This window comes from Heptranchias perlo, chromosome 6 (genome assembly GCF_035084215.1).
Source record: "Heptranchias perlo isolate sHepPer1 chromosome 6, sHepPer1.hap1, whole genome shotgun sequence".
Classification (NCBI taxonomy): Eukaryota; Metazoa; Chordata; class Chondrichthyes; order Hexanchiformes; family Hexanchidae; genus Heptranchias; species Heptranchias perlo.
This window is the reverse complement of record NC_090330.1, coordinates 30,210,257-30,226,826: the sequence shown is the minus strand read 5'-3', so window position 1 is coordinate 30,226,826 and position 16,570 is coordinate 30,210,257. Positions and strand designations below refer to the sequence as shown.

At 40.2% G+C, this 16,570-nt stretch overlaps 1 protein-coding gene across 2 annotated transcripts in view; it reads left to right on the top strand.

Moving 5' to 3' along the window:
* The window catches only part of cdk8 (cyclin dependent kinase 8), a 113,821-nt gene that overhangs the window by 88,622 nt on the left and 8,629 nt on the right, over window positions 1-16,570 (top strand). For both annotated transcript variants that reach the window (XM_067986020.1, XM_067986019.1), the window contains exons 6-8: window positions 4,782-4,913; window positions 5,814-5,957; window positions 11,681-11,750. In XM_067986020.1, the coding sequence (XP_067842121.1) occupies window positions 4,782-4,913; window positions 5,814-5,957; window positions 11,681-11,750 (346 nt within the window). The remainder of the gene's footprint in view (window positions 1-4,781; window positions 4,914-5,813; window positions 5,958-11,680; window positions 11,751-16,570) is intronic.

The following is a 16,570-nucleotide window of genomic DNA, read 5'->3' as shown; positions in this document are numbered from 1 at the left end:
GGAGCAGAGTTTTGGATGAGCTCAAGTTTATGGAAGATGGGAGGCCGGCCAGGAGAGCATTGGAATAGTCTAGAGGTAACTAAGGCATGGATAAGGGTTTCAGCAGCAGATGAGCTGAGGCAGGCGTAGAGACGGACAATATTGCAGAGGTGGAAGTAGGCAGTTTAGGTGATGGTGTGGATATGTGGTCGGAAGCTCATCTCGGACAAATAGGACACCAAGGTTGCGAACAATCTAGTTCAGCCTCAGACAGTGGCTGCAGAGAGGGATGGAGTTGGTGGCTAAGGAACGGAGTTTGTGGCTTTGGTCTTTCCAATATTTAGTTGGAGGAAATTTGTGGTCATTGGACAAGCAGTGTGACAAATCAGAGACAGTGGAAGGATCGAGGGAGGTGGTGGTGAGGTAGAACCTAGTATCACAAGCCTAGTATTTAAACTCTAGTTAACCCTCAATGATCAGATACATTGGCTTAAAAAGGAAATTGAGTGTACTTGCGACGTGTGCACTGTCGAACTCAGAGCTGTTGACCCATGCCTAATGGGTCAGTGCTTTCACCCTTGTTGTTTCTAATCTGTATCAGTGACCTGCATATTGTAACCAAATGTAAGCTTGTCAAATTTGTTGACAACACTAAAATAGGGAGAGCATAAGAGAGAGAGAATGCAGTAAAAGATTTACAGAATGATTTACAACCTCATTGCAATTGGGTTGACAAATTATAAAGTTTGTCTCGTAAGTGTAAAGTATTACATATTAGTTGAACCTATGCATCGTAAGTAAACAATGAATGGGATTAGAATAGAATCATAGAAGTTTACAACATGGAAACAGGCCCTTCGGCCCAACATGTCCATGTCGCCCAGTTTATACCACTAAGCTAGTCCCAATTGCCTGCACTTGGCCCATATCCCTCTATACCCATCTTACCCATGTAACTGTCCAAATGCTTTTTAAAAGACAAAATTGTACCCGCCTCTACTACTGCCTCTGGCAGCTCGTTCCAGACACACTCCACCCTTTGAGTGAAAAAATTGCCCCTCTGGACCCTTTTGTATCTCTCCCCTCTCACCTTAAATCTATGCCCCCTCGTTATAGACTCCCCTACCTTTGGGAAAAGATTTTGACTCTCCACCTTATCTATGCCCCTCATTATTTTATAGACTTCTATAAGATCACCCCTTAACCTCCTACTCTCCAGGGAAAAAAGTCCCAGTCTATCTAACCTCTCCCTATAAGTCAAACCATCAAGTCCCGGTAGCATCCTAGTAAATCTTTTCTGCACTCTTTCTAGTTTAATAATATCCTTTCTATAATAGGGTGACCAGAACTGTACACAGTATTCCAAGTGTGGCCTAACTAATGTCTTGTACAACTTCAACAAGAATCCCAACTCCTGTATTCAATGTTCTGACCAATGAAACCAAGCATGCTGAATGCCGTCTTCACCACCCTATCCACCTGTGACTCCACTTTCAAGGAGCTATGAACCTGTACTCCTAGATCTCTTTGTTCTATAACTCTCCCCAACGCCCTACCATTAACGGAGTAGGTCCTGGCCCGATTCGATCTACCAAAATGCATCACCTCACGTTTATCTAAATTAAACTCCATCTGCCATTCATCGGCCCACTGGCCCAATTTATCAAGATCCCGTTGCAATCCTGAATTGGTAGAGGGAGTGATAGTAAACTCATAACTTGCAACATCTAGCCAATGAGCAATAGATTTAATAAAGTTAATGTTGGGATGTATAGTCATACAGTAGAGTAAAAGCCTCCAGAAGAGGCTTTACAATGTGCTGATCAGACCACACTTGAATACTATGTTCAATTTTGGTCACCACAACCCAAAAATGACACTCTTGCATTGGATTCAGAGCAAAGAAGGGCAACAAAACTGATTGCAGGTTAAAAGGGGATGAGCTACGAGGAAAGATTAGAGAAGTTGAAGCTCTGCAGTCTGCTCAAGCTGTCTAAATGTTCAATGGAGATAGATAATACAACACAGTATAATAGATAATAGAAATTCATTTAAATTGATGAAAAGTAAATTTAAAACGGATATAGTGGGAAGAATCATAGAATGATACAGCACAGAAGGAGGCCATTCGGCCCATTGTGCCCCTTTGAAAGAGCTGTCCAATTAGTCCTATAACCCTGCAATTTTTTCCCCTTCAAGTATTTAGGAAGAACTTCTTTATTCTGTGATGAATGTTGGAAATAATCTGGCAAGCAGGGTATTAGAGACTAAACCGTATGGTATAATGAGATACTTGGGGTACGAAAGAAATAGTCTTCGTTGGGCTACAGAGAGGGATTGAGTCAGTGGCTCGGCACGTCAACAACCTTTACAGCCTCCAAGTGCTTTTTTGGCAAATATTCTGTAAGTTATGCACAGTCAATAAACCCTAATCCACTATAAATGGCTGGAACCACACAAGCTTGCTTTATCTGCAACTTCAATTGTCATATGAGAGGGGTATTGTATTTGCATGTGAGCTGAACTTAAATCCTGATTTCAGTAAAACAAAAAGTAAAATACTGCAGATGCTGGAAATATGAAATAAAAACAGAAAATGCTGGAAACACTAAGCAGGACAGATAGTATCTGTAGAAAAAGCAAGGTAAGGTTTGGACAAAAGGTCATCGACGTGAAATGTTTTTTTTCCCTGATTTCAGTGGTGAAATTACAGTCCTATATTTTAACTTGATTCTCTCCTTTTTAGTTTTCTTTTGCTGTTTTTTTCTTTCTTCTCTAAAGATGTGTTACAAATGGTAAGAGCATTGTTGGGTGACTGCCTGTATTTGGTGTTGCTTTCACGACTGTTTTGCTGAAATCAGCAGGTCACTGTCTGAGGAATTTCAATAAACAGCCTGTGTCCATCCATCCTAAGGCATAGTACAGAAGCAAGTAATCTGCTGTGTCACTGGCTTATCATAAGTAGTTGATGTTATCTTCAAAAGTTTTAATATTTGCAACATTTTTCAAACTGAGAACTAATTTCAGTTGAAAGGTAATGACATGTGCAGGTTCAGAGACCTGCTAAATTCTGATATTTTCAAACCCTGTAACCTTATTTACAGACAGTTTCTTATAATTACTTCAACCTGTAACAAGGCATAGTTGCACATAATTATTGTTGGATTAATTTCCCAGTTGTCATCCCAGATCATATCCTGGTGGACCGATGGCAGTTCTAACGAAAAGCACAAAAGTTTTTTTAAACTAAGTAATTTGCAGTCAGCAAGCTGTAATTTTTGTAGCTTGCACTTATATTTTCTGACTCTCTTATCTACTGTTCATGTGGGAGCTGCATTCAACAGCACCAGTCTCATTTATGTATAATAATGAGCTGAGACTACTTGAAAGGTTTATACTTTTGTCACTCCACAATTAAACTAAATTAGGACTCAAGATTATGAACATTTCTTTATCACAGGCACCCACCTAATCCAGGGATTTATTCTGAGCTTCTTGCTTAATTCCTTTCAGTCAGAACTTGATACAAGAAAAATGTAGTTTTAATGGTGTGCCTTAAAATGGTTATTGCTGATTGACATTGTTTATAAGATGACTCCCATAAGATATACCTTGGATACGACTTTTACATACACAGTTGTCTTACTCATCAAAAATGAATCCTAGATAAATTCCAGCCAGTTGCTCAGATTTCATTTTCTTAATTTCAGTCACATCGATGAGTGAACATTATTTTCCCCAAAGCCAGAACAATCCTTGGCCTTGATAAGTTAACCTGAAAATTCTTAAATTTGTAGCTGAAGAAGCAGCATTCTATTGATTTTCTGAGCTACTAAAACTTTTTACTTATTAGTTATTACAATATCCTGTAAGGTAATTTAATTAAAAGTCCATAGACCCTGGGGGTGTTCTCATAATGTGTGATTACGAGTCTTGCATTAATCTGTCATTTTGTATGAAAATCAAATTTGTGCAAAACATTTGTGCAGTAAGACTGAATATTCCCCAGATTTGTACTGCTCTGTTCTTCTAGCCATCCCCATCTCATGTTGTGCTAGCTGTTTGCATACTTTCCCTTCTTAATTCTTTTTCCTTCCAGCTATCTCCATACATTCCCACTCCAATCATTTATTGTTCTAGCTGTCTTCATACATTCCTGTCCAATCCTTTACTGTCCTAGCTGTCTCCGTACATTCCCTGTCGAATCCTTTATTGTCCAAGCTGGCTCATTTGCTGACTGACTCTGTTCTTACAACTGGCTGGCTCCCTTCAGTCTCTGCCTGTTTGCTCTTCTTTATGATTGTTAATAATTACTGACTGCCTACAAGAGCAAAAAATAAGAAAAAGAAATCCAGCAAGAGAGATGCGAGAACTAAAAAATATAGAAACTGGACACAAAAGCAAAATAAAATGATAGGAAAATGAGAAGGAAATAGAGAAAATCCAACTGCATTGCAGTACTCCATTGCAGTACTGATAGCGTACATTTTTGTAGGATGTAATCTCATGCATGTGGTTCCTTCATCTCCGGAGAGAAAAAATTTACCTGGGTTGAGGAAGAGAAAAATCAGAGGCAAATGTAAAGTTGTCTCTGCATTGCTCTTGTGCACCAACAAAAACCTGGTTTAGAGCAACTTTGCTAGAGTCCTGTATTCTCGTGTGAATGGAAAGTACAGTGAAAGTAGTCGAAGGAGGAAAAGCCATAAAAAAAAACTTTTTGATGTGTGCTGTTATATTTTTCTTCATTGTGTACTTCGCATACTGTATTCTAACTGTTTCAATATTGTATACCTTTCATGCAGCGGATATGGGTTTTGCTCGATTGTTTAATTCGCCTCTGAAGCCTTTAGCAGACTTGGATCCAGTAGTAGTAACATTTTGGTATCGAGCACCAGAGTTGCTGCTTGGGGCAAGGCATTATACCAAAGCCATAGGTGAGTGCTGAAATAAATTGGAGAACATTAATATCTTTGAACAGCATTTTTCTTGCTCAGGAAAAGAAGCTGAATGAATATTTATGAAATTAGGAATCCAGTTTTAAGGTTTGCATTCTACCCAAGTAATATATATACTGGAATTAGGAAACACAATTTGGAATGAAAACTTTATCAGAGATATATACACGCACATTTCTAAATGCAATAAAAATGAACAACTGAGTGCTGCTTTGTTGTGAAATTAAGTTCAAGTGATAAAGCTTACTCTATTACAGAATGACCAAAAGTGGTGCATCATTCATTTGAAAAGTGAAATCTTACTACATTTTTTCAATTACCTCCTAAATGTTAGTAATGACCTCTTAAAATGTAGAACTTTACATTTTTAAAATTGAATTCATTTCATTTTTAATTTGTAACGAATGCCCACTAAGCTTTAGTAATGATTTAAGATCTGCTGAATGGTATCAAAGTTAAATTAAAGCAAAGTTGCTTATATTGAAGTTGTTTGACATAGAAGGCTTTTGTATCTTCAGTGCAAAGGAATTTTTCGATACTTCTAAGTTAAATCGTTCACAATTTGTATTTATAACTTGAAAAACCCTTCATAGTTTAAAATAGAAAAAGCCCAGGAGAGGGTGCTGCTTGGAGATGCAGAACAACCCATTTTATTTTAGAGTGAAAAGAATTTCATTTATTGGCAGTCTGTGAAGTTCAGTTGTACTAAATATATGAAAGTCAGGATGATGTCTCTTAACAACCAATGAAATAAAAGAAAGCAGTGAACTCTCTGATGCTCTTCAGAAGTTGAAAAGCTCCAGTATGACATTGAATTCACTATGCTTTGCTTGTTTTGTCCCTTTGACTTATTGGTCTCCGCTTTTTCTATTTTAATAGATATTTGGGCTATTGGCTGTATATTTGCTGAGCTGCTAACGTCTGAGCCTATTTTTCATTGTCGTCAAGAGGATATCAAGACTAGTAATCCTTATCACCATGACCAACTGGATAGAATATTCAATGTGATGGGATTTCCAGCAGGTGAGTTTGGAATCTTGTCTGAACTGATCTCATGTTAATTTTTAGCTGCTTTCATTTTAATTATTTATTTCTAAATATCAACAGTGGAGCAGTCCTCCATGTAGAATATTTATAAATGCTGCATATACAGAATTGTTGGATAATTGCCATTTTATACATATGATATAACAAAATGTTAGCTGCAAATTAAAAAAGTTAATTTATAAAAGCTACATTTTATACTGAAATCTGTAATTATATAGGATATGGAGTAGTTTTGTTGGATAAATCGAGCAACAAAGAAAGCAACAGTTCTCTCTGTACTCCATGTCAGCAAAAAAAAACTATATTCGTGGCTTTTCAATTTTTTTCAGTAGCTGGTTCCCTTGTATTTGCAACAGATGTCAGACAATGTGGATTTCCTTTAATAATGATGAATGTTTCTTTTGTTGTAAGAAGGTATTTAAAAATAAATAAAATGTTTCATATAAGTTGCTAAGTATGAATGGCCACTTGCTGCTTACTTTTGTTAAGTGGTGGACAAGAATCTGCAGAACATTGTCCAGAAGTCTTCACACTGAAGGTAGCAGATAGAGATCTCTTGTGATATGAGTTGGATAGTCGTTCACCGTTGACCGCTGGATAAAGTTGGGTAGCTCAGTTAGTTGATTGCTGGGCTCAGGAATGGAAGATCTGAGGCTCAAATCCCAACAGGGTGGACTCAGCCTTTCATCCTTTCAAGGTGGATAAAGTGAGTACAGTATCTCAGGATGTGGGGAAATACTGGATACTGTGTGTAACACTTGCCATACTGTTATAGTATCTGTCTTTGGAAATTCCTGGCTGTTTAACAATGGAAATGGGAATTAGCGCTGCACACAAACAGGCCAAATGTGTTTTTGAAGGAGACTAAACTGTGTAGGTTAACTATTTTCTCCCCTATCTGTCCCACTGGAAATGTGAATCTCCATACTTCAAAGATAAACATGTTGTGGAGTGTTTTGTTCCCTTCACTATATAATGTGGCATAAACAACATTTTAGTTTCCTTTAGATCTCCAGCCATTTCATAGCACAACTGTATATCTGGCACTGAATTTTACAATTATTTTGAATCAGAAGACTTCCAGTGCAATGTACTCCCCCATCCATATTAAAGTAAAAGATTGGAATACAGATATCTTCAAATTACTGGCTAATTTTCAACGTTACCACTGATGTATGTATGTTATTAGGAAAGCCCATGAGGGTCATGGAGGGACTCATGTACTTTTGCTGGTACCTTGAACCAGTTGGATGGCGATCCAGAGGCATCCAAACAACAAGATGTTGCTATTGGTTGGGTACTCTTGTGTAATCACCTGGCAGTAACTTTTCCTGCCTTGATGGCTTCTGATTGGCATCCAGACTTGTCCAGAATGCACATTTCTTTGCTACTACATGAAGCTGCATCAGGATATGTGCAATAAGTAACATATATTACTACACTATTGTCAGATGTAAGTGAAAACTTGAAATAGCTGGGCTTAATCGGGGGGGGAAAAAAAGAATGAAAATTAGTCGGTAAATTTTTTTTTTTATTCGTTCACGGGATGTGGGCGTCGCTGGCGAGGCCAGCATTTATTGCCCATCCCTAATTGCCCTCGAGAAGGTGGTGGTGAGCCATTGAAGGATCTCTGACCATGCAAGAGAATTTTTAAAAAAATATTAAAGGTGATACAATACTTTCTACTGAAAACATTCCAGTAGCTTTTTTTCTTTAGTACTCCGTTTATATTGTCCAGTCCAGTCTGTTTAGACAGTCTAGAATGTCACCCGAGCACAACGCAACGCCATCAAAGCTCTCAAGACCAACCGCAACATCGTCATCAAACCAGCGGACAAAGGAGGAGCCATCGTCATACAGAACAGAACGGACTATTGCAAAGAAGCATACCGACAATTGGACAACCAGGAACACTACAGACGGTTACCCACAGACCCGACCAAAGAACACACCCATCAGCTCAACAAACTGATCAAGACCTTCGATCCAGACCTTCAAAACATCCTACGCACTCTCATCCCACGACTTCTACTGCCTCCCAAAGATACACAAAGCCAACACACCCGGATGTCCTATCGTATCAGGCAACGGAACCCTGTGTGAGAACCTCTCTGGATACATCGAGGGCATCCTGAAACCCATCGTGCAAGGAATCCCCAGCTTCTGTCGCGACACTACAGACTTTCTACAAAAACTCAGTACCCACGGACCTGTTGAACCAGGAACACTTCTCACCACGATGGACGTCTCGGCACTCTACACCAGTATCCCCCACGATGACGGCATCGCTGCGACAGCATCAATACTCAACACCAACAACAGCCAATCTCCAGACGCCATCCTACAACTCATCCGCTTCATCCTGGATCACAATGTCTTCACCTTCAATAACCAGTTCTTTACCCAAACACACGGAACAGCCATGGGGACCAAATTCGCACCCCAATACGCCAACATTTTCATGCACAAGTTCGAGCAGGACTTCTTCACTGCACAGGACCTCCAACCAACACTATACACCAGATACATCGACGACATTTTCTTTCTATGGACCCACGGCGAGGAATCACTAAAGAGACTACACGATAACATCAACAAGTTCCATCCCACCATCAAGCTCACCATGGACTACTCCTCAGAATCAGTTTCTTTCTTGGACACACGAATCTCCATCAAAGACGGGCACCTCAGCACCTCACTCTACCGCAAGCCCACGGACAACCTCACGATGCTCCACTTTTCCAGCTTCCACCCTAACCACGTCAAAGAGGCCATCCCCTATGGACAGGCCCTGCGAATACACAGGGTCTGCTCAGACGAGGAGGAACGCGATGGACACCTACAGACGCTGAAAGACGCCCTAGTAAGAACGGGATATGATGCTCGACTCATCGATCGACAGTCCCGACGGGCCACAGCGAAAAATCGCGTAGACCTCCTCAGAAGACTAACACGGGACGCAACCAACAGAGTACCCTTCGTCGTCCAGTACTTCCTCGGAGCGGAGAAACTACGCCATGTTCTCTGCAGCCTTCAACATGTCATCAATGATGATGAACACCTCGCTATGGCCATCCCCACACCTCCACTACTCGCCTTTAAACAGCCACCCAACCTCAAACAAACCATCGTTCGCAGCAAATTACCCAGCTTTCAGGAGAACAGCGTCCACGACACCACACAACCCTGCCACGGCAACCTCTGCAAGACATGCCAGATCATCGACACAGATACCACCATCACACGAGAGGACACCACCCACCAGGTGCACGGTTCATACTCCTGTGACTCGGCCAACGTTGTCTACCTCATACGTTGCAGGAAAGGATGCCCCAGAGCATGGTACATTGGCGAGACCATGCAGACGCTGCGACAACGGATGAACGGACACCGCGCAACAATCGCCAAACAGGAGGGTTCTCTCCCTGTCGGGGAACACTTCAGCAGTCATGGACATTCAGCCACCGACCTTCGGGTAAGCATACTCCAAGGCGGCCTTCGAGACACACGACAACGCAAAATCGTCGAGCAGAAATTGATAGCCAAGTTCTGCACCCATGAGGACGGCCTCAACCGGGATCTTGGGTTTATGTCACACTACACGTAACCCCACCAGCGAACAAATGTTATCTGTTTTTAATATAACGGGTCGTTGACTGTCTTCCTTCTCTCTCTCTCTTTTTTGGGGGTTTGTATATTCGGTGGCCTTTTAGGTGACACCTTTCTGTCTGCTCACTGTGATTGCCTTGGCAACGGGCAGTAATCACCAGGCATTGTTCTGTGATTTTCAAATGCGAAGGATTCGAAAATTTCATTTCCACACCATTCACCTGAGGAAGGAGGAAGCCTCCGAAAGCTTGTGGAATTTAAAATAAATTTGTTGGACTATAACTTGGTGTTGTAAAATTGTTTACATCTGTTTATATTGTAATGCTATTGCCAGAGGCAGCCCTTCCTCTTGTAGCAGCTTAATACGTAAACAAGCTGGTGTTTGTGCCTTTGGTAGCATGGATACCCACTCTTAAAGGTGGCTTCTCCCTGTACAGCTGGAAACAAAAGATCTTGTGTGGCAGAGATAAATGGCTGCTGATGGTGATACTCGTGCAGCTTTTTGTTTCAGTTATGGGCAGATTGACCTCTCATCGTACCTGTTTAGGCCCACAAAGCTTGTACGATCCTTCGTCATACATTGAGTAGTGCCAAAAACTAGGAACATAAGTCGCAAAAGCATAGTTTGAACATTTACATTTGCTTCAGTTTTGCCACTAGTGCTCTGAATTCCTCCTTGTAATTAAAATGGGGCAAATCCAGAGCACCAGCAGACTCACCATATTATGGAACGAGAAAGGGTTGCAATGGAAGTGCACAATTAGTGGTGCTGATGTCAGTTGAATAAGAAACTCCCATTTCTTGATGCTGATTTTAAAACTAGCCTGAAGTATTTGAATTGGGTTTCTGGAAACAGTTTGATTCAGATGTCTGTGGTTGCTGTTTAGCCTGAGATGACATTATGTACATCAGACAAGTAATTGGATACTGTCTGCTACACTCACTGGTTTAAGGCAGAGATAAGTGTAAACAACTTAGCTTCCACAAGTACTTCGGTATCCAGAACTTTGTCTTCCCACTTGATATTTAGAGTGTGAGGGAGATGTGGAAAGAGTTTAACCTTCTCTCATGCCTGCTGTAGATGGTGCAGGTATTGCTACCATACAGCAGTGTGCTCAGAACACACGTTTGGTATATCCTTATCTTGGTGTTCAATGTTAATTTCCTATTATTCCACACATGCTTAGTCAATTGGCCGAAGTTATTTTAACTGTCTGCCAATTGGCTGATTTTTAAAAAAAACATTTTTTAAGGTGCATTTGATACTTTCGACTAAGGAGCACGTAATGTGGTGCAGGAAATACTGCTTCAGAACAGGGAGATCATCAGCTGGGTTTCCCACTAAGTTTTGAATTGCCTCATTTTTGTGTCATTACAGAGTCCAAGCTCAAACTCATTCTGGCAACAGAAATCAGTTTGTTAGCTTCAGTACCATAGTGTGGTTTACTTTGATCAGGAGAGAAGTAAATTCTATTCACAATATTTAAAGGGAATTGAAGGCTAACTTATTTTAAATTGGTGTTATTTCACGCTGTGCTTCAGAAGTAACTGGGTTCAAGTAACTTGAAGTTCATTGTTTAATTAGGTGGTAGTGAACACAAAAGCAAGATAAATGCTCTAAAAAGAGGTTACTGTGTAGTGCAGTGTGTAAATACACTGTTCGTTCTTCTGCGATCTGTTTAAATCTAGCCAAAATTAATGGAATGAGAATATTTTCTGGCCCTCAGCTGTAAGTTCTATGTGAATTGTGTTTGTTGAGCCTCAATCCAGTTCCAAGTGGAAATGGGTGATCCGCTGATATGGAAGAGTAGAGGAAGCTTTTACTCTGTATCTGGCCTTACTGATATGACAATTGTTGATATTAATATTGGGTATCAAAAATGAAATAGTATTTCATTGCCCATCCTAATCTTGAGCACAAAAGTACCATTTAGTTCTTTACTGCTATTATATTATAGGTAAGTGTTTTATATTTAAAAAAATCTTTTGTAGATATTATCAACTAGAAATTTATTGAAATGTATTGAGATCATTAAAGGATATGCAGCAATGCAAATTAACTTGCATTTTATCTAATGTTTTGTTGCCAGATAAAGATTGGGAAGATATTAAAAAGATGCCAGAACATTCAACGTTGATGAAAGATTTCAGAAGAAATACGTGAGTTTGTTCTAAATTTACCTGCTATAAATAATTTACATGCAAAAGTGCAGTCACTGCGAAATCATGTGCTGTTTTGACGTCAAGTATTTTGCACATTTTGTAATGAGGCAGTCAGAACCATTGTGAATTATGAGGCCACTTTCTATTGGATGCTTTTAATAAGTGTATGGAAGGACTAAAGGGCCTAAAAGAAAGATTTCAACTTAATTTCCTCTTTGGCTGTAAGAAATTTATCCTTCTATACGGAACTTATGGTATATTTTCACCTTTATTGCCCGGAGAAAGGAAATTCTGGCGTGGAATTTTGCCCATCCAGACTGATTTTCCTTCTATTAACTTCAATCCTCCCTACCAGGTTTTCCTTTCTGCACTCCACCCAGGCGATGCTTAACACCCAGGCAGTAAAGATGAAAATCTACTCCATGCAGTCTCAAGATATTTTTAATGATAGCCTCATCACTGAACACTGGTACCACCTCTATTTAACACACCATCCAATTCGTGTACAACCCAGCAAACCTAATGATTGGTAAATAAATTATTTAAATATGATGTAAATTGATTTGAATTCTCAGCAACAAAGCTATAAAAGGTAGAAGTGTGAACTTTTTTATTTCTCACATCAGGTTTATGGCCTTTGAGAAATATTGCTAATTTAAGAAGTGAAACTCCCATCTTTTTTAATTTTGATGAAAAAGATTTTGCCTTAAAGTGGTCTTTTTCATGAACATTAGCAGACAGAATTTCACCCCCTTACCACCAATCTGTATGAAATTATGGACAGTTTTGTCACTGTTCACTTGATCCTAGTTACATTTTTGATGACTATACCTGCACAGTCTCTCTTGGGTCTGTCTGTTTTAAGCTGAGACTGTACTCTGTATTTAGTAGACCTTCATAGTGAATCTAATTTGCCAGAGTTTTGTTTTCATATTTCTAGACCAAGCGTGGTGCAGCATCCTGTAACAAATCACATTCATTTCCACATTTACCGTGTATCATGTGATTTGCTACCTGGGTACTACAATTTTGCAAAAAAAAAGTCTTGAAGGTAGTAAAAAAAAAGACAGCTTCTGAACATATCTGAGCAATAACAAATCACTCGCTGTAAGTCACTGCCAATAAGGGCAGTTATGACAAATTTGAGTCTATCGTAGATAACTTCTTGGGTTCAGTAGTATTAGTGAGGCAGTCTAAGTATCTTACTTTTATGGGAGTTGACTCGCACAGCTCTGTATCTGCTTGTATGATAGCATAACCCAGGGATGTAACAGTGGTATCCCCTTGTGATCTGGACCAGATATTCATACTCATGTCTTTCACGTGTATTTTTTCAATCTCCTTGCCTGAGTTGCCACTAGTTGAGCTGAGGCTTGTTACTAACTGTTAAGCTGCGTTCTTCCATAGTAAGGTGTGGATACAGAAGTTAGAACAGCAGTTACAATCCATTTCACTGATTTCTATTGCTACATAATAATATAAAAATAATGAACATACATTGCTACCCCACTTCAGTGGGTTGACTTACTTAACTTAAACAAAATAACTCCTCTCCATACAGTCTCCTGTTTTTTCAACCATTTTGTGCCTTCCACTTTCACAGTTCTTTCTGTTTCTTAATAGGCAATGTTAGCTTTTAATCAAGCTAACCACCATCCCCACCCCAAGAGCAGACTCCACCAGTTTAACTTGGCAGTGACCCTTGCTGAGTTGACATGAATAGAGTTGTCACAGAAGCAATGTGTGTGAATAGTCATTGTCATTGTCTCCAGGATGCTGCTCCAGCAGCTCAGTCTGAAATCTAATTGCACCTGCCAGTTCTGTGACTTTAACCCTCTTGAGACCTATGCTTTGCTCAATTGTAGCTTTAATAATTTATAATCCACCAGGATCCCCCATGGCAGCATAGTCTGAAATCCTGAAAGGTGGCAACGGCCATTCTGAACATATAGGAGCATTCGGTGACCTCAATTTGATTCCTAACAAGCTATACATTTTTTTTACTAACAGAAAGGTGGTATAGAACAAATACCGGAAATCATCATTGCTGGGAAAAGAATCCACAAAGCCTGGGGAGAATGGTTGTATGTCCAAGCCACTTTTTAAATGAGGATTGAATCTTACCAAATTTATTCACAGATGAGTAGCAGAAATCAGTTCAAGAGTTATCCCAGTTACCTTATGCTATCGGGTCTAATGTTTTGCCATTGATGACACTATGAAACAGACTGCTAAATTATTTCAGCATTCTTCCATTAGTGTCTGAGGACAGGGATACAGTCTGCATCTAAGGGAATACTATTTCCTATATTTGCCTGGCTGAGAATTTCAAGCTTCCCCTCTGACCTGCAGCTTGTATTGCTAGTAATTTTCTTCCCAGGGAGGGATTTATTTGGGTAACAGGTAGTAATTGAAATTTTCAAGAAACCCCAGGCAATCCCTGGAATGGCTCAAAGTATCCCAAATAGTGTAGATTTGGAAAGAAGCTTGACTTCACTTTCAAAGAATGCTGAAGGAGTTTCACACTTGGTTCAAAAGAGATGGTCATGGGATACATCAGTGCCACCACAATATTTTTTGAAACTCATAGTGTGCATTACTTCTTACCACAGTGCTTCCACTTGGTACCAGTGATTTGTGCATGCTTGAACCTGATCTTGTACCTCTGCTTGGTGGCTAATTTTCCTGCTAGCAGTCAGAGGTGCTCCTACCTGCTGTACTTGTGGAGGCTTTACTTCACAAAAAAAGTCATGATTGAGTTATGTCATATGGTGCAACCTAACCTACTGCTCTGACACTGGTAGTGGCTGCAAAGATTGCAACCGCCCTTAATAATTATGCTACAGGGTTAATCCAGGATCCCACTGCTTACATCACTAACATTAGCCGATCAGCTGTGTACAAATGCATTAAGCAAGTTATTTAATTTTGTTCCTCATGGAGGATCAATGGCAGCATGACCGGGGCTCAGCAGTTTTACAGAGTATCAGATCTCCAAACTTTCAAAGGTCACAGTTTGCATCCATGTAGCTTTACATGCTCCCTTACGCAGTACGACCATCTACATCAACGGGAAAGGATTTCACTCACTCAACAAACAGCTCACTGACTAGTAGAACTGTTTCATGCAAGTGAATCTTGCTTTCCTAGAAGTGGATACAACATCTTCATTTTAAGGCAGTCTACCATGTCAGCACTCTGACACAGAAAGGCATGTCTCTGGGTGGGTTCTGGGAGATAAAGGCTATCCTCTGCAACCACATGATGACCTCTGTGCATTTTCCCAGGATACAAGCTAAGTATAATGAGGTCCATTCATGCAGAAAAATAATTTAGCATATAATTGGCATGTTGAAAGAACAGTTCAGGTGCCTGGATTAATCTGGGTGCATCCTGCAAGAAGGTCCTGCTAGGATCTCAGATTGTGATTGTGTGCTGCATTCAGTACAGCTCTGCCTTACTAGGAGACCTCCTTGTGATGGCCCTGGAAAAGGAAACCGCCACAGGCAGCAAGAGGAGCAGCAGCCTGAAAAGAATGTAGAGGATAACTTGTTAACCACTTCAAGAGACATTTGCGCCACTCTCATACAGAAAGCCTTCTGTTGACTTCGACATCTGGCCACTGCATTAGCAGTCCTGTCTACATTTTTCCCCAGCCCTCTACAAATATGCCATCATTGACAGATCCTTCATGCTACCTAATGAAAGGAACTTTAACACCTTTACAAGACTTCAGAACCACCATAATGTTTTTTGAAACTCATAATGTGTGTGCACACATGCAGTGCTTCTTGATATAGTGCTTCCATTTGGTACCAATGTGTGATTTGTGCACACTGAAACCTAATCTTGTGCTTCTCCTAGGTGCTACCTGAGGAGCAGGACTCCTTGAGGTGGTTGGCTACTGTCGTCAAATATGTTACTGTAATGTTATCTGAAAAAGGAAGTCCTTGCAGTTTGGGCTTCTCCAACAACTCTTTCCTCATCCCTCACCTGATTCAGAAGGTTGACTTGAACATAGAATCTAGATATTTAAGTGCAGCACTGAGGGAGTACTGAGTTATGAGACATTAAACCTTCCGTCTGTTCAGGTAGACACACTCTATGGTCTCAATCCTCAGAGTATGGGATACTTTGTCCTCATAGCCCGCCAGGTGACTTGTAAGACATTTTGTAAGGAACTAACTGGCACGCAGCAAAAAAATAATCGGAGGATGCCTGACCCTTTAAACTGCTGCAGGCAGGTTGAATTGTCAAACGGGTTTATTCAGATTGGCCCTGAAATTCCATGGGGCTACTGCCAGTCACCTGCATCACTTTGGCAAGAGACCAGTGAAAATCCCAAAGAAATGGTGTCAATAGCAGTTTTTAGTCATGGACACCGATTTTTGAGGGTTCCATCGAAGTTACAGCAGGAAATCAGAAGAACACCCCGTGGAATTTTTAGTCCATAATCTTTTACAGCAGCAATAAATACAGCCTGTTTGTCGAAGTCAGCTCACATAACACAATTTTAAATCAGTTCATTAAGGAATTAAAACAGGCAAGCCAGTTCCTTTGAGTCTTTCTTTGCAGACTTTTCAGGTAACATAGTATATTCTTCTGGGTAGTATATCATCTTAATCCCTACTTGGGATTGTATGGGTGTTTTTACCAGTGGAATTTGTGCCTTGCAACTAATGAGGGAATTATAAATGTCCAAAACTTCTTGCATTCTTTGAAATGAAAGCTTGCCTTTTGAGAAGCCAGTCTGCTCGTCTAAGGCAATTACTCGCGCAATGGGCCTGTCGAAAACTACCTGGTGGGTGTTTTGAGTG